Source organism: Rutilus rutilus (genome assembly GCF_951802725.1).
Source record: "Rutilus rutilus genome assembly, chromosome: 2".
In the NCBI taxonomy this organism is placed as follows: Eukaryota; Metazoa; Chordata; class Actinopteri; order Cypriniformes; family Leuciscidae; genus Rutilus; species Rutilus rutilus.
Genome location: NC_140210.1, coordinates 54400353 through 54426194, shown reverse-complemented (window position 1 = coordinate 54426194; position 25842 = coordinate 54400353). Strand labels below are relative to the sequence as shown.

At 40.4% G+C, this 25842-nt stretch overlaps 2 protein-coding genes across 2 annotated transcripts in view; both read right to left on the bottom strand.

Moving 5' to 3' along the window:
• Positions 1–25842, bottom strand: part of LOC311286286 (uncharacterized protein) — an 83593-nt gene that overhangs the window by 56263 nt on the left and 1488 nt on the right. The window lies entirely within an intron of this gene.
• LOC311286531 (polymeric immunoglobulin receptor-like) lies at positions 425–9633 on the bottom strand (the record flags this gene model as incomplete). Its single annotated transcript, XM_084402739.1, has 6 exons — positions 425–609; positions 967–1062; positions 7790–8065; positions 8142–8459; positions 8542–8844; positions 9534–9633. The coding sequence occupies 6 exons, from the start codon at positions 9631–9633 to the stop codon at positions 425–427; spliced, it is 1278 nt and encodes a 425-aa protein (XP_084258865.1).

The window sequence follows — 25842 nt, the reverse complement described above, 5'->3', positions numbered from 1 at the left end:
AAACACACCTGAACTGAGGACTCTAATCAAATCAGTTACCATAGACACAAATAGGCAGGGGACAGAAGTACTTAGCAAACTACAGTAGAAAGCTAACTTAGAAACACAGATATGCATACACAGAAAACAAGCTCAAAATGTGACTGCAGGGGTTCATTTGTGTCTCCTGTCGCTGTGCAGGCTCTCGTATTGTATAAATGCCAGGTTGCAAAACAAAAGCTCCAATTCAACTAAATACCCTTAAACACGTAAAAGAAGCAACATGATCAGCTGTAGAAATTTTAAATCTCTCATTATTCAACTCACTTTACTGAACGACCTTGATCAATACAACATCAATACAACAAGGGATTTGATCAGAAACCTTTAAGTATAAGTAAATACTGGTGTAATGTGTGCTGATCTGTGATCTGTTATAAGTGAGTTAGTTGAGTCTTGTGTGGTAAATGACCGTGGTGTAATCAGAGTAAAGCTCGTTCTTACTGACAGTGACTGAAGCTTCACTGAGAGACTCTTCATGCTTCTGGAAACTGACAGACGTGTACAGGAGCTCATCAGAGGGGATTGTGGGTAGTTCATCATGACTGTTAATCTGAGCTGATCCAGGATCTGTGAGAGAATCATGTCTGCTGTCTGGACATGATGACTGAACATGGATAAAATGTATTTTAAAAAGAGAAAACATATTATAGGCACAACATTTATACAAACACTAACACACACACACGTAACTCACCATTGCATTTGCCTTTTTCTTGTCTGATGTCGTGGTTCTTCCTAATTGCAAAAATACAAAACAAACCGATCAGTAAGACAGAAAAACTAGATCAACGTCAAACTGGAGACGAACAGCAGCATCTGAGACAGAAACTCATTGAGATTTTACTGTTGCTCATTGAAGCAGAACAGAGAAACTCAAATAACTTTAATTATTAATTTGTTTCAACAGGTAATAAATGATCAAACCTCGTCTCTTGTGTCTTAATTTACACACAGTCAGAGTGAATCCACCAATCAGCAACAGACTCACACACACACAAATAATGATGATCATGGAGAAACCTGAAAATAAAACAAACACACAGATGTACAGGATTACAATAATATCTACACAAATATTTAAATATATGACATTTAATTTCAGCCCTTTTCCTTTATGCTTTTCACCACTGCATCCCACGTTTTACACCACTGCATCCCACGTTTTACACCACTGCATCCCACGCTTTACACCACTGCATCCCACGCTTTACACCACTGCCTCCCACGCTTTACACCACTGCATCCCACGCTTTACACCACTGCATCCTACGCTTGACAGCACTGCATCCTACGCTTTACACCACTGCATCCCACGCTTTACACCACTGCATCCCACGCTTTACACCACTGCATCCCACGCTTTACACCACTGCATCCTACGCTTTACACCACTGCATCCCACGCTTTACACCACTGCACCCTATGCTTTACACCACTGCATCCCAGGCTTTACACCACTCCATCCTACGCTTTACACCACTGCCTCCCAAGCTTTACACCACTGCATCCTACGCTTTACACCACTGCCTCCTACGCTTTACACCACTGCATCCCACGCTTTACACCACTGCATCCCACGCTTTACACCACTTCCTCCCACGCTTTACACCACTGCATCCTACGCTTTACACCACTGCATCCCACGCTTTACACCACTGCATCCCATGCTTTACACCACTGCATTCCACGCTTTACACCACTGCATCCTACGCTTTACAGCACTTCCTCCCACGCTTTACACCACTGCATCCTACGCTTTACAGCACTTCCTCCTACGCTTTACACCACTGCATCCCACGCTTTACACCACTGCATCCCATGCTTTACACCACTTCCTCCCACGCTTTACACCACTGCATCCTACGCTTTACACCACTGCATCCCACGCTTTACACCACTGCATCCCATGCTTTACACCACTGCATTCCATGCTTTACACCACTGCATCTTACCCTTTACACCACTTCCTCCCACGCTTTACACCACTGCATCCCATGCTTTACACCTCTTCCTCCCACGCTTTACACCACTGCATCCCATGCTTTACACCTCTTCCTCCCACGCTTTACACCACTGCATCCCATGCTTTACACCACTGCATTCCATGCTTTACACCACTGCATCTTACCCTTTACACCACTTCCTCCCACGCTTTACACCACTGCATCCCACGCTTTACACCTCTTCCTCCCACGCTTTACACCACTGCATCCCATGCTTTACACCACTGCATCCCATGCTTTACACTACTTCCTCCCACGCTTTACACCACTGCATCCTACGCTTTGCACCACTGCATCCCACGCTTTACACCACTGCATCCCATGCTTCACACCATTGCATTCCACGCTTTACACCACTGCATCCTACGCTTTACACCTCTTCCTCCCAGCCTTTACACCACTGCATCCTACGCTTTACACCACTGCATCCCAGGTTTTACACCACTCCATCCTACACTTTACACCACTGCATCCCATGCTTTTCACCACTGCATCCCACGCTTTACACCACTGCATCCTACGCTTTACACCACTGCATCCCATGCTTTACACCACTGCCTCCCATGCTTTACACCACTGCATCCCATGCTTTACACCACTGCCTCCCATGCTTTACACCACTGCATCCTACACTTTACAGCACTGCATCCTACGCTTTACACCACTGCATCCTACGCTTTACACCACTGCATCATACGCTTTACACCACTGCATCCTACGCTTTACACCACTGCATCCCAGCCTTTACACCACTCCATCCTACGCTTTACACCACTGCCTCCCACGCTTTACACCACTTCCTCCCACGCTTTACACCACTGCATCCCATGCTTTACACCACTGCATCCCATGCTTTACACTACTCCATCCTACACTTTACACCACTGCATCCCATGCTTTTCACCACTGCCTCCCACGCTTTACACCACTGCATCCTACGCTTTACACCACTGCATCCCATGCTTTACACCACTGCCTCCCACGCTTTACACCACTGCATCCCACGCTTTACACCACTGCCTCCCATGCTTTACACCACTGCATCCTATGCTTTACACCACTGCATCCTACGCTTTACACCACTGCATCCTACGCTTTACACCACTGCATCCCAGCCTTTACACCACTCCATCCTACGCTTTACACCACTGCCTCCCACGCTTTACACCACTGCATCCCACACTGCAAAATCCCTAGTGATAAATTAACACTGCTAAGTGTTTATATAATCCACACTTCAGTGTTGCTTCAGTGTTATAAGTAACACTGAAGCAATGTTAAAGTTAATGAGATAATTAAGTGATTAATTGCGTGATGATTGAGCATTATTGAAGACACCTAATAGTAGAATCAATGAAGGAGAAAACTGTAATTTTAAGTCACCCTTATGGTGATCAGTATTTGTTTTAGTTGGGCTCTTGACCCTTACATTTTTTACTTTAGATTTTGTTTGCCTACTGTAACTGAGTGATAACAGTCAGATGAACAAATAAAAAAGGTGATCTGATGGTGTTGGTTGTGTTTTAACATAATCATTATTTGACCTGAATCACTTAACTCATTGAGACATCATTTCTGAGTTAACCCCCTGGGGTTGACGATCATGCCGGCATGATCAGCTCGCTTTTTTTCTAATCAGTGCAAAAGAGACTCAAAATACTCTGTTGATTTTGATCTTACATACAAGTTTCATACATCATTCGATCCTGTTAAGTGTGTATTTTTTTGTGTATACTCACAATAAAAACAAAGTGTTGTGCTTTTTGCCAAATAACGAAAAATAAACATGATGCAAGTTCTGCCTTCTCTCTGTCAGTGAAGTCCATTCTGAAACGCGCCCGAAAATGAACTGTAACTCAGTGAATACTATATATATAAAAAAATAATAATAATAATAATATTCTCAGTTTATGTAATCTGTATGAAAAGAGAGAGATGTCAGTCATTCACATCTCAGCTCATTATATCTCATTAAGTGTTAATGTGACCCCACCCACGGAGAGCGCGCGCTATTCAAACACAAATGATCTGAGGCGATTCATGCAAACGTGTCAACGACCACATCAGCTCCATAAAACTCATCAAGTTTAATCAGACTCATGTACTTTAGGTAGGAATAATACTATGGTAATAATAATCCTAGGAAATGTGAGAAAATCCTAAAGTGCTGGTTTAGTTTCGTTTCGAGGAGCAACGGATCTAGCTGAGGACTGTGAATAGTAAGTTCTTTATTCTTAAGTGCTTTGTTCTAATCGCGATGTGGAATAGTGTCTGTAAACCGCAAAAAGACTGTTTAAATATGAATCGCATGTCTGTGTGTGAATGAATGAACTGCACAGATGCGTGCTGTTGTTTACTACAGAACAGCTTGCATCTGTGCCGTTTAGCTTTTACCAAACTATATTGCTATACCGAGATGAGTAAAAATCGCCTGAAATACGTTGAAATAAAAAACACTGGGTATTTTGCTGTGCACACTTTACACCACTGCATCCCACCCATTCCATGAAGCCAGAGGTGTAAAGTCCAGGTTCAGAAAGTAAAAGTCCTCCTCAGTATTTTGTTCCAATCACCTGGATTTGCTAATTCAGCCATGAGATAGAACTAATTAGTGAAATCAGCTGACTGAGTTCATGGGTGGAATAAACATATGGCAGGACTTTTACTTTCTGCCCCCTGGACTATACACCTCAGCATGAAGCTCTACACGCTGTTCTTGAGCTAATCTGCCGGCAACACAAAGTTTGGAGGTCTGTAGCTATTGACTCTGCAGAAAACAGTTGACCGTGGAATATTTAGTAGTATATTTAGTAGTAGAATTTACTACTATTTTTTACTTTACTATCATTGAGGTCTTGTGGGATGAATGTTCATGCTTCAAATTTTGTTTATTCATTTTTTGAAGCTGAATTATTCTTCAGTAAAATTAGTGTATTGTAGTCTCTCTTCTGCAGACTTACACATAAACTATGTTCTATTTCATCTGTCTCTGTCGAGTCTTATGTGGTCTCAGTTTGGGATTCCTGAATAACAAATGATAATTCTTCACAGCCAATTTAAAGGGATACTCCACTTTTTTCGGAAATATGCTCATTTTACATCTCCCCCAGAGTTAAACAGTTGAGTTTTACCGTTTTAGAATCCATTCAGCCGAACTCCGGGTCTGACGGTACCACTTTTAGCATAGCTTAGCACAGATCATTGATTCTGACGAGTCCAGTAGCATTTCTTTCAAAATGACCAAAGAGTTTCAATATTTTTCCTATTTAAAACTTGACTCTTCTGTAGTTAAACCGTGTACTAAGATCGACGGAAAATGAAAAGTTGCGATTTTCTAAGCCTATATGGCTAGGAACTACTCTCATTCCAGCGTAATAATCAAGGAACTGTGCGGCTGTACCATGGGTGCAGCAGGCGTAATGATATGACGCAGCGCCTGAAAATAGGTCTAATAGGTTAGACAAACTTAGTCCCGGTCACGTTGGAAGAAGTTACCGAGCTGGGGACTATTTTCAGGCGCTGCGTCATATCATTACGCCTGCTGCACCCATGGTACAGCCGCACAGTTCCTTGATTATTACGCTGGAATGAGAGTAGTTCCTAGCCATATAGGCTTAGAAAATCGCAACTTTTCATTTTCCGTCGATCTTAGTACACGGTTTAACTACAGAAGAGTCAAGTTTTAAATAGGAAAAATATTGAAACTCTTTGGTCATTTTGAAAGAAATGCTACTGGACTCATCAGAATCAATGATCTGTGCTAAGCTATGCTAAAAGTGGTACCGTCAGACCCGGAGTTCGGCTGAATGGATTCTAAAACGGTAAAACTCAACTGTTTAACTCTGGGGGAGATGTAAAATGAGCTTATTTCCGAAAAAAGTGGAGTATCCCTTTAAACTGATGACGATTTCTGTGGTTTTGATTGAGAATAAAAACAGACAAGGGGGCCATATGTGAAGATTCTGTGCTCCCTGTCAAGGCTAAAGAGGCCGCCTCCTAACTCTCTGCCTGTCCTGTCACAGCCAAGGAGGACATCTTCGACTCTCTGTACCTCCTGTTATGGCCACGGAGGTCATCCATGCCTGGTCTGTCACAGCCATGAAGGACATCCATGTTTCTGTTTTGCCACGGCCTCCCAATCCACCAACTCCACCATGGTGGTCTCCTGCTCTACTGAGGTGGTGATCATCTACTCCCACTGGCTGCTGGTCCTGCCATGGCCACCTGGTCTTCCATGTCCTTGTTCTCTGTTCTCTGTTCTACACTGTAAAAATGAATACGCTATATTTACTCAATAAAATTGTGGCAACAGATTACAAGCAATATTATTAATTAAATTGAACAAATTAGAATTGAGTAATAATTAATCAAATTAATTCCTTAAAAGGTAACCATTTAAAATGAGTAAAATTTTTATTGGCAACATTGAAGACACCTGATGTTAACAAGCAGAATCACTGAAGGAGAAAACCGTAATTGTAAGTCACCGTTATGGTGATCGGTGTTTGTTTTAGTTGGGCTCTTGACCTTAAATCATTAACTTTAGATTTTGTTTGGCTGCTGTACTTGAGTTATAACAGCCAGATTAACAAAGAGAAAAGGTGATCTGATGGTGTTGGTTGTGTTTTAACAATCATTATTTCACCTGAATCGCTGAACTCATACAGAGCCCAATGTCTGAGTTGTGTTTATTTTATTAATTATAGCAGCACTGTCCTTGTACAGCACAATATGTTTAGCAAATGATAAAAAAAAAAAAAAAAAAATTATGTAGGTACACACAGGCATCAAGATTTAGCATATGAATCTCAGCAATGGTGACAAACAGATCACCTCTGATCATAAGCTCATTATATATTCATGCAGCAATGCATGATGGGAGCCATGAATGAGTTTTGATTGGTGGAACCCAGAATGCACTGCAACATGCTTCATAAATGTCACCATTGTTGAGATTCACAGGCTGATTCTTGATGTCTGTGTACTTATAAACGAAATCAAATTCTTTTTGTATATTAGATAATTAATTATAGCAGCTCTGTCCCTCTACAGTATAATATTATTTTTAACTATATGAGGTCAGAGAATCAGGTCAAATGATTGTGAAATAATGATTATGTTAAAACACAACCAACACCATCAGATCACCTTTTCTCGCTGTTCTCACAATCTAAAGTTAATCATTTAAGGTCAAGAGCCCAACTAAAACAAACACTGATCACCATAACGGTGACTTACAATTACGGTTTTCTCCTTCAGTGATTCTGCTTGTTAACATCAGGTGTCTTCAATGTTGGCAATAAAAAATAAAGAGTTCTTAATTCATCTTTGACCTCTGTCTGTTATTTCGATATTTTTGTTTAAAAAAAAAAGTACATTTTACTCATTTTAAATGGTTAACTTTTAAGGAATTAATTTAATTAATTATTGCTCAATTCTAATTTGTTCAATTTAATGAATAATATTGCTTGTAATCTGTTGCCACAATTTTATTGAGTAAATATAGCGTATTCATTTTTACAGTGTAAGGTCCAGACACAACACAATCCAGGCCATGCTCCAGGCCCACCTTTGCACCACAATCCTGGTCAGTCACCATGCCATGAACTAAGTCGCCAAGTCACTATAGAATGACCTTCTCAATGTCACTCTGGTAGATCCGCCCCTGAGTGATTGATCAAGTGCTGATATCTGAATATTTAAATCTGACCCTCAGACAATGCAATTAAAATAAACTTCCTTACCCTTTTTAACAGTGAGAGTGACTTTAGTGGTGATGTGAGCTCCACACCAGTATATCCCAGAATCCTCTTCTCTCAGATCAGTGATGTTTACAGTAAAGACTCCAGTAGAAGCTTCATCACTGAAAGAGAATCGATCATCTCTGATCGTCTCCAATGAAACTCCATCCTTCACACACATGGAGGGTTCATGTGCTTTGCAGAAGCATTTCTGATGTTCATCATGATGTTTGCACTGGATTGACACGTCGTCTCCTTCATACTTAGTCAAGTTCAGCTCTGGAAATATTAGAAATATGAGAACATCAATTCACAGCCATAGTTTCACATATTCAGATATTTAAACCTTTCTCACCCTCGTTCATGATGACGATCAGATGAGTGTAAAGATAATGCACGTCTCTCTCTAATGTCACTGCACACCAGTATTTCCCAGCATCCTCTGCTGTCAGTCCAGTGATGGTCCCAGTGAAGACACTTGCAGTGACGTCATCATTCAGAGTCAATCTGTCAGTCTTGGTCTCTTTCTCTTCTCTCACAGTCTCATTGAGAGTATTTCTATCTCTAGTGGAGCACTTCCCCTTACAGAGATACTTTGACTTTGATTTATAGATTGAATCATAAGGGCAGAAGATCTCAGCAGATTCTCCTTCACGTCTCACTACTGGAGCCACTGCAAACAAACACAGACATTTAACACACATGATTCTGAATATATTGTATTTACTACAATGAAATCATCTGAATTCACTCACTGAAGAGGTCGAGCTGAATTTTGGTGGTCAGGGAGATGAAAGTGAAATGTGTGTCTCTGGTTTCTGCTCCACACCAGTAAACTCCAGCATCTCTCACGCTCACATTACTGATGCTCACTGTAAAAACTCTCTCTTCATTTCTTTCAGATGAAGGACTCATTTCTGTCACAGCAGATGTGCTCAATGTCTGGCATATGTGATCATCATCCTCTTTGCAGAACTTAACTTCATGTTCCTCTGGGATCTGACAGGTGATGTTGACTTCTTCACCAAGATGAGCAGATTTAGTCACAAACTTTGCATCTGTAAAGCAAGAAAAAATACATTTAAAGCAGAATAAATATATTTGCAATGATTCTTCCTCTCTTAACATCCATCTAATTCTTTACAGATGTATTTTGGCTTGGTTTTGTGTTGAGGATGTTCACACTTGATCATCATACGACCACCTAAGTGGCCAGTCACTCTAGACACGCCCACTTTAGCTGTCAGTCACAAATATCATTAAACTACAAAGACAAATTGTAATTTTTTGCCAGATTTGATTGAGAGTTTGTTGTACTTACTTATACGTAGATGAACAGTATTAATAATGGAGTAACTGTACGAGTGTCTGTTGATCCAAACTCCACATAAATAAACTCCTCCATCATCTGGTCTCACAGCAGTAATTCTCACAGTCATGAGTTTATTATGTCTATCATCAGAGAAACTGAATCTCCTGTTCTTCTTCCATGTGCTGTTAATCATCTTCTCAATAGAGTATTTTCCTTCTTTGAATATGATCTTGGGATCATTAATATGATTCTGTGAATATTCACAGCTGAAGTATGCAGTTTCTCCAATATTCACCATCACTCTCTTTGACACGTTACAACAGGAATCTGTTATAAAAAAATAAATATAAGAAATAAATATATTTTATGAATATAAAACCTTTGAAATTATCAGTAGTTTTACAACACAAAATCTTAGATCTTAAAATGGCCGACCTTTTTCCACATTCAAAGTCATATTGATGGACCACTGGCCTTCAACTCTAATCTCGTATCCTCCAGCATCATGTTGGTTCAGTTCTCTGATGAAGATCATGAGATTTTGCACATTGTTTTGAAACAGTGTGAATCGTTCTTCATTAATCCATTTATCATGTTTCTTATAATTTATTATTGTTCTCCACTCAGGTAATTTGGCCATGTATTTAGTGGAGTTACTGAACCAAAGTTTCCCAGAATCAACAAGAAGACTTCCTCCAGAATATCCAGTGACACTGACGCATCTCACTGCACCTGTCAATCAGATTGATACTGTGATCAGAAACCTCATGAACAGAAAACAGCATCATTACTGCAGTGATGAAAGAGAAAAGCTCTGACCTGAGATCAGGGAGAAAGTGAAGAAGATGAGGAGGATCTTCATTGTGAGTTGAGTTCAGTCTTCTTTATGCTGAATGTTCTCTGTGTGAATCTCTCTGTCTCTACATCTGTCTGCTTTAGTTCCTTCCTCTTTCTTCAGCTCTTTATCAGTAATGATCAGCTTTACTGGCTCCTCCCACCATCAGCACTGACTGAATATTACATTAATCACACTGAAAGAGCGCCACCTAGTGGAGGATACAGTGTCTGATACTGAGAGCTCATACAGGCTTCATCTTCTCTACAGAAGGACGAATGACACTGAACATAATTAATCTGCATTATTCAAATCTTCCTCTAGAGGGCGACAGTATATTTATGTAAGGTGTCTATAGGTGTCTATGTAAACTTACAAGGGTCAGTACGACCGCAAACATTTATAGAGCGATTGTAAGAAAAATTATATTTCTTTTCTTTTTTTTTCTTTTTTTTTCTCATCTATGTTTTGGAAGACATGAAGTCTTTTTTCTTTTTTTTAACCAATTTACCACAGAATTCCTCAAGTACACCATTAGCTTGCATATGAAATATAATATTTTTATGGAAAAAAAATCAGTTTAATGATGATCTAAATTAAATATGAGTGGCTTCTGGATATTGATCTAGGTGTTAGAGACTGATTTCTGCATCTGCTGGTCAGAAAAAGGCCTGTATGATTTAGTTATAGAAATAGTGTTGTGACCATATATATCCAGCAGAGGGCCATAGAGATTCATCATTGTTTTGTTTTTCTTTTCTGGGCTGCGTTTCCCAAAAGCATCGTAAGCCTAAGTTGATCGTAAAAACGATCGTACGACTGATCTTAATATTACGGTCTGTTTCCCAAAAGCATCGTAGCTTAAGTAGCACTTGAAAATCTCCGTAGAACTACGAGTGCTCTGGAGTAATCGTACATCCCCAAGTGCATCGTAAGAAGACAGATTTATGAGGACACCTGCAGGACAACCGGCAGATTACACCTTTAACTTTATTCAAATGCAATGTGATTATAATATAAGGTTTTGATTGTACTTTATTGTACACTTTATTACTCTTTTTTGTTGTTGGTTAAATGAATGTATAAATTAAATAATTAAAAAGGTTAGACATTTTTTTATAAAAATGAAATGATTGAAAAAACAAACAAAAAAAAATCCTTTAAATCTGTTAAAAATTACATCTTTGTTTCGCTCTATCTCCTCTTAAAGGACATTAATTTCATCTTTTTGAAAGGTAAATATATATATATATATATATATATATATTATTATTAATTTTTTTTTTTTTTTTTTTGCCATTTTGTCAGTGCCTCCGCCTGTACACAGTAAAATCCCCAGTGTTAAATCAACACTGCTCAGAGTACATATGGTCCCACTCTACAGAGTGTTAAAATTAACACTGAAGCAGTGTTGAAGTTAATGAGATAATTAAGTTAACACTGAAGCAGTGTTGAAGTTAATGAGATAATTAAGTGATTAATTAAGTGATTGGCCATTAGTGGTGACACCTGATGTTAATAAGCAGAATCATTGACGGAAAGAGAAAAAACAATAACAGAAAAAAGAGAAACACAAGAACTACTGACTTCGAGTCATTACACATTATTGCACTTATTATTACCAGTTTGACTTTATTTCTGTCATACATCGACAAAAGTTCTTGAGATTCAACAGAAGTTTAGATGGTAATGTTTTATGCAAGTTTTCTTAAGTTACCATTATGGTGGTCAGTGTTTTCTTTAGTTGGGCTCTTGACTCTTTTCATTTTGTTTATATTAGTTTTTCTCTGACTGTTCCAACATTGTGTTTATAAAGCACATTTGTTACTGCAAGAGAAATCATGACCTGCTCACAATATGTTTTGATGATAATGACATTATCATCATGTAGTGACCTGATTCACTGATGTCATTCAGAGTCTAAATCTTTGACTATATTCTTGATGTCTTGTTTTAGTATTGGTGATTGTAGCTCTGAGATTCTATAGTTTGAGATCCAACAGCAATATGAAAAATTTTGAAAATACAACAATGGTGACAATAAACAAACTAGTGACAAACAGATCAACTCTGAATATCACAAAACAAGCTACTAAAGTCAGAACAAAACAATAGCAAAATAAAAGCAAACAATGAAAATTACAGGACAATTCAGCTGCATAATTTATTCATGCTGCAATGCATGATGTCAGCCATTGATGCGTTCTGATTGGTGGCTCCCATCATGCACTGCAACATTAAGCATTTGTTTGATTGTCACCATTGTTGAGATTCATATGTAGATTCTTGATGTCTGTGTGTGATTTAAAAAAATTTCAGATCATTAAAACATTGTTGGAATTAACTACTGTAGTGAAAAAAAAAAAAAAAACGTGGATAATCAGTTTATAATGATGGGTGCCATCATTGAATTAAGTCACTAGTAAATTCATCATCAAATCATAACCAGGGACGCATTTCCAAAAGCATCTTAAGCCTTACTTGATTGCAGACCAACTGCAACAAATGGTCTGTACGATCAAATTAGACTTGCGATGCTTTCAGGAAACACAGCCCAGGTCATAGTTTCTTTTGTCACAACACATGTGCTTTATAAACACAGAGTTGGAGCAGCCAGAAAAATACTAATGTTAAAAAGGAAAGGGTCAAGAGCCCAACTAAAGCAAACACTGACCACCATAATGGTGACATGAAATGAAACATTCCATAAAACATTACCATCTAAACTTCTGTTAAATCTAAATAAGACCGTGTGTAGATGTATGACAGAAATAAAGTCAAACTGGTAAAATAATAAGTGCAATAATGTCTCGAAGTCAGTAGTTCTTGTGTTTCTCTTTCCTTCAGTGAGTCTGCTTGTTATCATCAGGTGTCACCACTAATGGCCAATCATCACTTCATTAATCACTTAATTATCTCATTAACTTCAACACTGCTTCAGTGTTAACTTAATTATCTCATTAACTTCAACACTGCTTCAGTGTTAATTTTAACACTCTGTAGAGTGGGACCATATGTACTCTGAGCAGTGTTGATTTAACACTGGGGTTTTTACTGTGTAGGTGCTTTATATAGACTTGTCTTGATTGCTAATCCACATATATGACCATTATTAGGTTAAACGTTCAGAATACGATTCCATATAAGGTTATATTTCAGCACTTCACGAATGGACAGCGACTCTTTCTTAAGTAGCACGTAGAGCGCGTTCTCGCACGTTCATGTTAAGTGCATTTTTGGGAAACGCTCGTGGAATTGCTGCGAGCGTTCGTAACCTTGCACGTAGAAAGCGCTCTTAAGAGCTAAGATACATCGTTATCGGGAAACCTGGCCCTGGATGTGACCAACTGCTTCTATCAAAACGTTTTTGATATACACTAAAACACACACACACAAAAAAAAAAACTTTAGAGAGGTTGTATTCACTAAATATTTTATTAAATCAACTAAATGTAAAAGTGATTAACTTTAGAATAATAAATTATTTTTAAAAATATGTAAATAAAACCAATAGCAATAAGCAGAACTGTGTGTTTGTGCGTGTGTGCATCAGTGCATGTGTGTTTTTGTGCACTGTAAAAAAATATTTTTTGGTGAAGTAAATACTACTGAAAAAAATCAATGTAATTTACATGAAAAAGTTAGTTCAGGCAAGAATAAAAAAAACGAAGTAAATTCCATATTCCAAATTCCGTACTTAATTCAAGCGAGTAGAAATGAAAGCGTATATCAACTCAATAAAATGAAGTAAAAATTACTCAACTTTTCTGATACTGGGGTTCCCATCATGCACTGGACCTTGAATAATTAATGAGGTTCATTTTTCACTGTTTTCCAGCTGTATTTACACTGTTCTATCATTGCTTTTGTTGTCAGGATTAGTAACTTGCCATTTTGTGACATTTCGAGGTTCATTTTTCACTGTTTTCCAGCTGTATTTACACTGTTCTATCATTGCTTTTGTTGTCAGGATTAGTAACTTGCCATTTTGTGACATTTCGAGTAAATTTTCTGCTCAAAATGACACATTCAAACACAAAAATGATCCATCAAATGTTACCGTCATTGTGTATTGTCTAACAAGTATTGAGGTCTTTGCATTCACATGAGACTTAACATCTGACATGAAGTAGTATAAATTACTTAGATAATCTAAGTAAAGCACCTACTATAAATGACTGGTATAATTCAATATTATTTTTTGAGTGAAATGTAGTGCAAAGGAAATTTCAACTAAATCGATATTAATCAACCTTTTACTAGCCAAGTTAAAATTACTTATTTACTTTGTTACTTTCACTTAACTAGGTTAAATAAAGTTTACTTAATTCCATATTTCAAGTAAATTTAACTTAAATATTTCTAATCAAAGCTACTGATAAATATGTTTAGGTTTTTACTTGGCAAACTTTGTAAATTTACTAGCATTTTCTGAGTGAAAAAACTTAGCAAGCTTTTTTCAAGTAAATCCTACTCCAATTTTTTTTTAAACAACATTTAGTTCAAAATATACAACAAAACATAATTCACACATCAGGAAATGTTGAGATACAAAGGCTGATCAACTCAGAGAACATCTTGAGTGAATTCATGTCTTTATTACATAGCGTTATCTTCCTGTCTCTCTGGGAAATCGAAAATGCATCTGATACTTTTGTTTTGACATTTATACTTTGAGGTTTTGACATCTCTATCAGATGTAAGAAACAGACATGACCTGCAGGATAAATACATTGTGCCTATAAAAATAATATCATACGTTTACATTGTTCCAAATACAACCGTTGTCATATGAACTTCCATAAGTTGTGTAACTTGTTTTGCTCTAAGAAGTCTTCAGATGTCTACAGAACTGAACATCTCATTCAGAGGATCATCAGCTGAGTCTGAGTCTGATTGATGCTTCTGTCACTTTAACGGGCAGTTCTGGATTCAGCACCACAGACAGCAGCTGTCAATCAGTAACACATGATAATGAACCTCATTGCCTTTTTGAAGCATCAAAATGGAGAGACAGAAATTGACAAATATTTTAGTTTCTGTTCCGAAAATGAACGAAAGTCTTTCCGGTCTGGAACGACATGAGGGCGAGTAATTAATGACAGAATTTTCCTTTTTGGGTGAAATAACCCTGTTAAATACACAAACTGGACAAACATTGAAATGCTGAGACTTGTTTTCATCTACTTCCATTGCTTCATCAAATCTTCCCCTAGAGGGTGAAAGTATAATCTTCATGTAAGTTCACTCCCTAGAGCCTGTATAAAAAAACTCTGAAATGCAAAAAAAAAAAAAAAAAAAAATCCATCTGGTACTTTGGGTTCTTCACATTTTTATCACTTGTAAGAAACATTAACATCTTTTTAGGAGGACACAGACCACATCTGGATTTGTTTGGATACGTTATGCATAAAGACAATAATAATATGAAGGTTTGATGTGGATTCAGCACCTCGGACAGCAGCGGTCAGAGGAACATCAGCATCACTGATGACAGGTGAACTTGAGTTTTTCTGCTTCCTTCCTTTCATCTCTGATTTAGTCATCAAAAACTGCAATCTGCATGGACAAAGGCTCTATGTACTTATTGAATTAGGTCAAAGTTTCATTCCTTCAATGTTTCACTCTTTCTTTTTGAACATGCAGGAGGCGAGTAAATCTGTGCCATTTACATTTCATGATTTCAGAAAAAAAAAAAAAAAAAATGTTCTGTGTCATCTACCATACAACACAATTACATAAAACCAAGTAATGTCATGTTTAGTCATTGGAATTATAATATCAATAGAACATGAACTTCTATCTGCCACTAGATGGAGCCAGAGGGTTCAATGAGAGATCTGTGTGTGTGTTTACTGAAGGTGCTATACATCTATAATAATGCAATGGTGAACATCACAAACACTAGAGAGATTCTCCAGATGTTTTCACAGCATCTTTTCATAGACTTTAAAACAGTTCAATGCCTTTATTGTCTACTTAAAATCACACTATCCCTCAGTGAATTTGATATGTTTTATATTCTGAAAGGCTGCAGTTTGATTAGTAAAACTACATTTGATATAAACCAATTGTGCATTTACCCAATTTTCGCATGAAGAACTGGCAACCACTGCATTGCATTGTGGGAGAGTTTTGCACAAGCACCTTATATTCACATTTTCTGAAAATATACAAATCTAGTCAATTTTGATATCTCAGCATGTTTTAGAGGTCGGTGTTTAATAATAATGTATATACTGCATACTTAGGCATGTCTATAATGTATCTTAGTTAGATGTTGTTTGAGTTTGTAAAGATATTTTAGTGATTCGCGAGCCTCAGCGCGACCGTCATCCATACGCTTCGTTGTCTGCAGTTGCAAGTCTTCTGAAGACATAAAACAGATCTGTGTGAAGAACATTTCTAAATTTAACTGATTACTCACAGAAAATCTTCCTTCTCTCTGAACTGCCTGTTCACATGACGATTCAACCGCAAACTGTGTTTTCATTCAAACGGACACTCAGCGCCATATAAGGATAAAGGGGAGGAGTCAAAACTGTGCTTAAACCTGATTGCCTCTGGCGTGTATGTTGTTGTTGTTATATCTGAATATAGAATATAAATAAGAACGTACTCAGTTACCTAATGTAACTTTGGTTCTCTCTAGAAGAGGGAGCGAGTATTGCCTAAGTTGCTTACGCTACGGGAAAGGTCATCTTTTCTCGAGAATGCCAAAAAATATGAAGCCAAATTTTTTTTCATTTTTTATATATTGTCAATGCAGTGCAGCAGCAAGCAGACCTAGAGCAGGCTATCTAGCGCGCTCATTGGCTTCTCTGTGGCAACTGCAACAGCCTACCACTGAGCCTTGTATGACGTAAGCACACCGTAGGGGAATACAGAGCGGCACTTCCAGTCTATAAACAGAACTTCAACCCTTATAGTGCAGCTCAACCAGGAGAGCCAAGTCACGTGATAGTAGCCTGCACACGAACACTTCTGGGCAGAACATACACACCGCTTAGACTGACAAAAGTTTAGCCTGCAAGGCGGGAACTTCCAGGTTGTAAAACCTCACAAATGTAGAGGGGGAGGCCCAGCCTGCCACCATACAAATGTCATGAATAGAAATCCCGCTGGACCAAGCCCACGACGAGGCCATGCCTCTGGTGGAATGAGCCCTGATGCCCAAGGGGCACTGCAGGTCCTTAGACGCATAAGCTGCTGCAATAGTGTCCACTATCCATCTGGACACACTGTGTTTCGAGGCGGCGAGACCCTTAGTGCGCCCACCAAATGAAACGAAGAGTTGCTCCGAGCGCCTGACAGCGGCGGAACGCGTGATGTAGATTCTCAGTGCTCTGACAGGGCAGAGGAGGTTACTATCGACCTCACTGCCGGATGCCGGCAAGGCTGAGAGAGAAATGACCTGCGCTCTGAAAGGGGTGCCAATCACCTTGGGGACATAACCATGCCTCGGTTTAAGGATGACTTCAGAGTCATTAGGTCTGAACTCGAGACACGCAGCGTTAACTGATTACGCATGTAAGTCACCCACTTGTTTGACTTATGACAGGGCTATCAGAAAAGGTTTTGAGCATGAGGTATTTCAGATCCACAGTTTTTAGAGGATCAAAGGGATGAGCCCTTTTGGCAAGACAACGGATATCCGTTGATTATCCATGCATGCAGAGACCAGCGCTCTGGATGAGGATGCCAGATCGAACCGCAGGCTTGAGAGAGGAGGTCTCTTCTCACCGGAATCGGCCATGGGGCTGAGTCTGCCAGCCGCATTATCTCCGGGAACCACGTTTGGTTCTCCCAACGCTGGGCTATAAGGAGCACCGAGTGGCGCGTCTCCTTGATTCTCCCGATGACCTGTGGCAACAGTGAGATCGGGGGAAGCGTACAGCGGGCCGCTGGGCCAGGCTTGGGCCAGCGCATCCTCGCTCTTTGAAAAGAACCTTGGGCAATGAGCGTTGTCTTTTGACGCAAAGAAGTCGACTTTCGTTTTGCCAAAAAGGCGCCACAGTAACTGGACTGTCTGGGGATGCAAAGACCATTCCCCCGGGGGAACGCTGTCTCTGGACAGTCTGTCTGGACCATCATTCAGGTGGGGCACGTGCGCGGCTCTCAGCGAGCGCAGTGAGTGCTGAGCCCAAACGAGGAGGCATCCCGCCAGGGCGCAGAGAATTTTGGATCTGACACCGCCCTGACGGTTCACGTAGGACACCACTGACATTGTCCGTGCGGACTAGTACATGGTGGCCCGGCAGGTATGGGAGGAAGTGCTTCAATGCATTCAGGCTCGTTTACTGCAATATTGATATTTCCAGTCGCCTGAACTTAAGAGGGGACTGAGAAATGTGTGAGAATTGGAGGTTGGTCCGGCCTCGGCAGGACTAAAAACACTCTCTTTTCTCCTTTCGAGTGACGCGCGCGAACGGAGCGCGAGGGCGGGGTAGCTTTCTTGTAACGTAAAGAGAGCTAGCCCCGTGACCGTCCACTTCTGACATCCCTTGTGAACGGCGCAGTTTTGCGTGGCTCGAACAGAGGGAGAGAGAGCAGGAAGTGGTGCGAGGCATTTGACACAACACCTCGTTGGAAATTTCTCTTTTAGAAGAAGAGAGAGTGTGTGTCGCAGCAGCGAACACACACAGCAGAAAAAGGATATGACGCCGGATAGCGTAGCAGGCACGGATGGCTGAAGGCGGCGAAGAATCGTCCGGCTTCCTCAGGCGCTGTCCTCTGCTTGCACTGTCGCTTGCTTCGACGGTGGCGGAGGGTTCTCTCAAAGATCCAGCGATGCGGAGAGTTTCGCTGAAAAGATGAAAATCAGGTTAGCAGCCCCCGAGCCCTTCCTTTTATACGCTAAGCCACTCCCATTCTGGCGGGCTATGACATGTGAGGGCGCGACGTCACGCCAGGCTCAGTGGTAGGCTGCTGCAGTTGCCGCAGAGCAGCCAATGAGCGCGCTAGATAGCCTGCTCTAGGTCTGCTTGCTGCTGCACTGCGTTGACAATATATAAAAAATTAAAGGATAATTTTTTGGCTTCATATCTCGAGAAAAGATGACCTTTTTCGTAGCGTAAGCAACTTATGCAATACGAGAGAACCTCTCGTAAGAGAACTGAAGGTTCGATGAGCAACTGTGGAGGAGATTCTCAGAGTCAGAGTCAGTAACAGAGTCAGACGCACATGTAAATGCTACTCATCACTTCATCCACCGCGTACGATAATGAAGCTGATTTTTAATCACGGAATAGAGGCGAACACCGACGTAAAACAAGTGAGGTTGAGAAGTTTGACTTTTACCATTTGACAAATTTGCAACTTATTAGCTAAAATAGTGTTACGAGTCGGTGTCGTGGAAGTGGTGGCAAGCACTGAGTGACAATGAGAGAAGATCCAAGTGCAGTTTATAACACAATCCAAAGTCGTGGTCCACTAAGCAGGCAGAAGGTCAGAGGACAGAAATCAGTCCAAACAAACAAATCCAGAGAGCAAGACATGAACGAGAAAACCAGGAAAATAGAAAACAGGGAAAACGCTCAGTTGATGAGACACATGGATAAAGAGCTGATGGGAAACAGCTGCACATGATTACACAGATGACAGACAAAGCATTGTGGGAATGATGTGTGTAGTGTCAGTGGTAAGAGTGCCCTCTGCTGGCGTTCAAGAGCACTCGCAGCTTAACGCCAAATAGTGTGAGAAATAGTTTTGAGCCTCTGCTTGTCACGACGGGATAAATACAAAAGGTGCGAGGACTCAAGTGCAGAGAAATGATTGTTTATTAATAAAAGAAAAGCTAAACACAAAACAAAACCCACGAGGGGGAAAACATAACTAGTAAATATAAAACCAAAAACAGAACATGAACTTACTGGGGAATCACTGGGGACAGGAAACATTAGACAACGAACCGACACAGACCGCAAACAAGAGGAGACTTATAAAGGGAACTAATCAAGAGGGAACAGGTGGAAGAACTCAAACAATAATCAGATAACAAGGGGGAGGGATCAGACAATGACATGAGCACATGGCCCAAAATAACAAAACACCCATGTGCAGCACAAGACAGGACAGGGGACGGGAGGGACAGACCAGGGCGGAGACTTTCCCTCGGGCGACCAGGGCGGAGACTCTCCCTCGGGCGGCCAGGGCGGAGCAGACAGTCCATCGGGCGGCCAGGGGCCACCGGCTCAGGACCTGGAACAGACACCACCGGCTCAGGGACAGACACCACCGGCTCAGGACCTGGAACAGACACCACCGGCTCAGGGACAGACACCACCGGCTCAGGACCTGGAACAGACACCACCGGCTCAGGACCTGGAACAGACACCACCGGCTCAGGTACTGGAACAGACACCACCGGCTCAGGAACAGACACCACCGGCTCAGGACCAGGAACAGACACCACCGGCTCAGGGACAGACACCACCAGCTCAGGACCTGGAACAGACACCACCGGCTCAGGACCTGGAACAGACACCACCGGCTCAGGACCTGGAACAGACACCACCGGCTCAGGAACAGACAGCACCGGCTCAGGACCTGGAACAGACACCACCGGCTCAGGACCTGGAACAGACACCACCGGCTCAGGACCTGGAACAGACACCACCGGCTCAGGGACAGACACCGCCGGCTCAGGACCTGGAACAGACACCACCGGCTCAGGGACAGACACCACCGGCTCAGGACCTGGAACAGACACCACCGGCTCAGGGACAGACACCGCCGGCTCAGGACCTGGAACAGACACCACCGGCTCAGGGACAGACACCGCCAGCTCAGGACCTGGAACAGACACCACCGGCTCAGGACCTGGGACAGACACCGCCGGCTCAGGACCTGGAACAGACACCACCGGCTCAGGAACAGACACCACCGGCTCAGGAACAGACACCGGCTCGGCGGCGGCCATCTTGTCCAAAGACATAGGTTCGGCGTCGGCCATCTTATCCGAAGACACAGGCTCGGCAGAAGTGACGTGAACAGGCTCGGCGTTGGCCATCCTGTCCGAAGACAGGCTAGGCAGACGTGACGTGAACAGTCTCTGGCTGGGCAGACGTGACGGATCGTTGGGGTGGCGCAGGCAGTGCGAGCAGCTCGGGCGGGGCCGGCAGAGCAGGACGCCTGGGCGGCGCGGACAGAGCAAGACGCCAGGGCGGTGCATCAAGGATGGCAGTCACCTCCGGGATGGTCTCCGTGTTAGGAGCCACCGGACTCGGGATCACCGGACTCGGGACCACCGGAACAGGGAACACCGGACTCGGGACCACCGGAACAGTTACGGAGGGAGCCTTTCTCCTCCTCCTGCGTCTTGGATCCACCGGAACTGGGACCACCGGAACTGGGACCACCGGAACTGGGACCACCGGAACTGGGAACACCGGAACAGTTACGGAGGGAGCCTTTCTCCTCCTCCTGCGTCTTGGATCCACCGGAACTGGGACCACTGGAACTGGGACCACCGGAACTGAGACCACCGAACTCGGGACCACCGGAACTGGGACCACCGGAGCTCGGACCACCGGAACTGGGACCACTGGGACCACCTCCCTGGCAATTCTCTCCCGATGCCGACTAAGACCCTCCACCATCACCTCAAAACTGACCCGATCAAATACTGATGTGCAGCACAAGACAGGACAGGCATGTGACACTGCTTCCTCTATTATTTCAGATAACCTGGAAGAGCTGAGATATAACACTATTTATTTTTTCATATATTACAAATATATTTTAAATGAATTAATTAATTAATCATATATAAAAAAATGTCAAATCATAGATAAATCATTTGCTGTTCATAAACATTTTACAGTCTTTTCCTCAATGCACCACTTTCATTAAATGTTGAAGGTGAATTACTGAATGATCAGCTGTTAGTCTTTATTGTCTTCTGTTCATCTTCTGTCTCTCTGTTCAGTCTCATGTGTCTCTCTGTGGGTTTCCTGAGTAAGTGTGTTTAATTAAACTGAACTGAGACCCTCAACCTTCACATGTTTTCTGTGGCTTTGAGCTGGACAGAAAAAAACTGCCTGTTCATCACACACACACACACACACACACACACACACACACACACACACACACACACACACACACACACACACACACACACACAAACACCTCCAGTGTTCATGAGAAACTTTCTGACCAAAACTTAAGCTCAGATTAAAAATCATTTTCAAGTCTTTGCACATCACAATAATGACAATGCATTTAAAATGAATATTGATCAGTTTATATGTAAATATTTCAATCAGTCCTGAGAGTGAGAAAGTAAAATGCATAATGAATTATTCAGATTTCAGACTCAGTACAAACTTTTCTCACTGTCTTTTATGATAATAATCAGATCATTTCTGAATGTTTCTCTAGAATCTGGAAACATTGATTTCATCAGAATGAAAACTAGATTAAGTCACCCTATATGTTAATGCTGTTTTAATCGATTTAATGCTGTGACAATGTTTTAAATTTCATATATAGTGTAAAAAGAATCAATTTACTATATTTTGGACAATAAACAAGAAATTATGGCTTTTTTTTATTTTGCATGATTCTACAGTATCTAACAGTATAAGCAGTTGTAACATCAGATTTTTTTTTTTTTTACTAAAAACAGAAAAAGAATGAACTGAAAACTAAATCAGCAAAAGTATTGATCAGCAAGGCAGTATAAAGGCAGTACTTATAAGTAAGTAATAACGTAAGTGTGCATTATAAAATATTGCTTTTCATATTGTTTTATATTAACACAACCATAGTTGATCCAAAGAGCTTTACAATAGGCCTACAATGTGAAAGAGACTGTAGAAGGTTCGCACTCTGAAAAAACTAGACCAAAAACTAGACAATAGGCCTACAATAAAATAAATCAATAAAAATAAAATAAAGAGAAAAGGAGTAAAAAATAAATAAATAAAAGAAAGAAATTTGAATTGAGCTTTTCAGCCATTTTGACAGCTCTACTGCGGCTGATTGGACTTGTTAACAAAAAGCTTTACTTCCCAGATGACCAGACTAAATCCTTTTGAAGAAAGAACTGAGATATATTATGAACAAGATTTAAATTTTTAATATAGACTATTACACATATTTACAGCATCTGTTTTATGGAGTGGAAAGTCTGTGACCATTGGTAATGAAAACTATATCCTGTTTTTCTCACACCTGCAGGAGGCTGAAGGGTTTCAGGGTTTGACCCGCAGAACATAAATAGAGCAAAAGAAAACCACAAGCTGAAGAACATCTCATGCTGATGATCTTCATCACACTGAGCTCAGTATCAAACCACCCTGCAAACACAAACACATTTTTCCAGCCCTTTTATCTTAGTAAAGTAAAAAAAAATATTTTTTGATTATTTAAAATATTCTTTCAAACATTTTTTTTACATGAATGTACAGACTCGTCATTTCACTGTTTATCATCTGATTTCTGTCTTAAACATAATATCATAAAACAACATCAGAAACTTACATTTCACATTCAGTAATTCTGTTACATCTGCATCTAGATGGACAAGTATGTTAGTATATTGTATACTGTACGAAATGCACTAAACAACAAATGCATGACATTTAAAGGATTTTTACGGACATTGTTTGTCATTGAATTGTGGATTCAATGTTTTGATTTTAATATTTTTTTAAAGAAAATTGTCAAATCACAAATGGATAATCTGAATAAACCTTCACATGTTTTCTGTGGCTTTGAGCTGGACGGAAAAAACTGTCTGTTCATCACACACACACACACACAAACACCTCCAGTGTTCATGAGAAACTTTAAGACTAAAAATTGGCTTTCTTTGCAACAATAATGTGTTTTGGTAAATACTGTTAAAAGACCATAAACTCACATAAGAAGTCGAGAGACAAAGTACCCAACTAAAGGCAACACTGTTCACTATAATGGTGATGTTTTTGATGGTGAACGTACCCTAAGACTGTGGCTGAAGTGAGTTGTAGTTCTTGTGTTTCTCTTTCCTTCAGTGATTCTGCTTGTTAACAGTAGGTGTCTTCAATACAACTCAATCCTCACTCAATTAATCACTTAATTACCTAATTAACTTTAACACTGATTCAGTGACACTTGTAACACTCTGAGTGTGGACTAATTTAACGCTGGGAAATTTGCTGTGAACCTTCTTGTACTTGAGCTGCTGCTATTGAGCTGCTGTTAAAGAGGCGCCAAGAGCTGCATTTAAAATACACATCTTTGCATCTGAGTGGAAACTTTACATTTCGTTTTGTGTCACTTCAGGTTTGTATTTCCTGTTTTTATCACACATAAACTGAGATGAACTGAGACAAACTCTTTATGCACATCAATCAACATCTGACACATTTTGAACGTGTGAAAGAAGCAACATGTTCGGCAGTGGAAACTTTAAAGTGTCTCATGATTTAACAGACTGAATGACCCTGGTCAATAAAACATTACGCTAAACTATGGATTATAAGGAGAATTGTATCAGCTAACTGTAAACATAAGCAAATGCTGGTCTGGTGTAATGTGTGCTGATCTGTGATCTGTTATAAGTGAGTTAGTTGAGTCTCATGCGGTGACTGACCGTGGCGTAATCAGAGTAAAGCTCGTTCTTACTGACAGTGACTGAAGCTTCACTGAGAGACTCTTCATGCTTCTGGAAACTGACAGACGCGTACAGGAGCTCATCAGAGGGGATTGTGGGTAGTTCATCATGACTGTTAATCTGAGCTGATCCAGGATCTGTGAGTGAATCAGATCAACATCAAGTGTTAAACTGGAGATGAACAGCAGCATCTGAGACAGAAACTCATTGAGATTTTAATGTTGCAGATTGAAGCAGCTCAGAGACAATCAAATAACTAGTTATTCATTTCTATCAACAGAATAAAATAAATGAACAGAATAAATGATCAAACCTCGTATCATGTGTCTTAATTTACACACAGTCAGAGTGAATCCACCAATCAGCAGCAGAATCACACACACACAAATAATGATGATCATGGAGAAACCTGAAAATAAAACACAAAGGCACTAAAGAGAAATCAAGAGAAACACAAATAACTTAATATCTACACAAATATTCAAATTTATTAAAATAATTTTCAGCACTTTTCTATGTAACATAAATGTTTGTTTTAACATGTATGGGTTGTAAATACATTTTAAACAAGTGTGAGTAAAAACATTATAAAATATAGCAGCAATTACCAGGATTCAAGCGCTTTAAGGCCTTTAAGCACATGCGTAAAAAGGTATTTTGTTTTCAGCAATCCTGTAACCACCTATCATGGAAAACATTTACAGCCAATATAGGCAATTTACTAAAGAAATACATTGTTTTTAAAGGTTTTTAACAGGTATACCGCCACCTAAGAGTGGTATAAGTTTGCATAAATGTAAAAGTGTGCATGCTTCTTTACTTCTTAAGTTGCATCATGTGCTCACCTAATGACACAAAGTTCTGAGCTTTCATTTAGGAAAGATAGGCTTTTGGCTAGACTTAGCCATGCCCATTATCTGCATGAACCTGCTATGGTTGAGTTCACAAAAGTAGATTTCTGAAATAAACTCAGTATTTAACGAATGATTCGATTGACAGCGGCAGTTCTGGAGGCAAAGTTGTTCAGAATGAGTTCTACCATATGGTATGACTGTCGTGGGCATTGACTAATAAACAGACCTTTACGCACCTGAAAAACACGAAGACGCTGTACGGATGTACTAGCATCCCTCTATGACTTACGTTTGTTCTGCCAAAGCACTTTTAGAACAGAAAGCTGATTTCTGAAAATTTAACACTTCCCTAAACACCCCACACACTCAGCCACTTTTCCTGTTTTTGTAAACACTGTTACAAACACCACAAACTCACATAAAAAGTCAAGATGTCCAACTAAAGGAAAC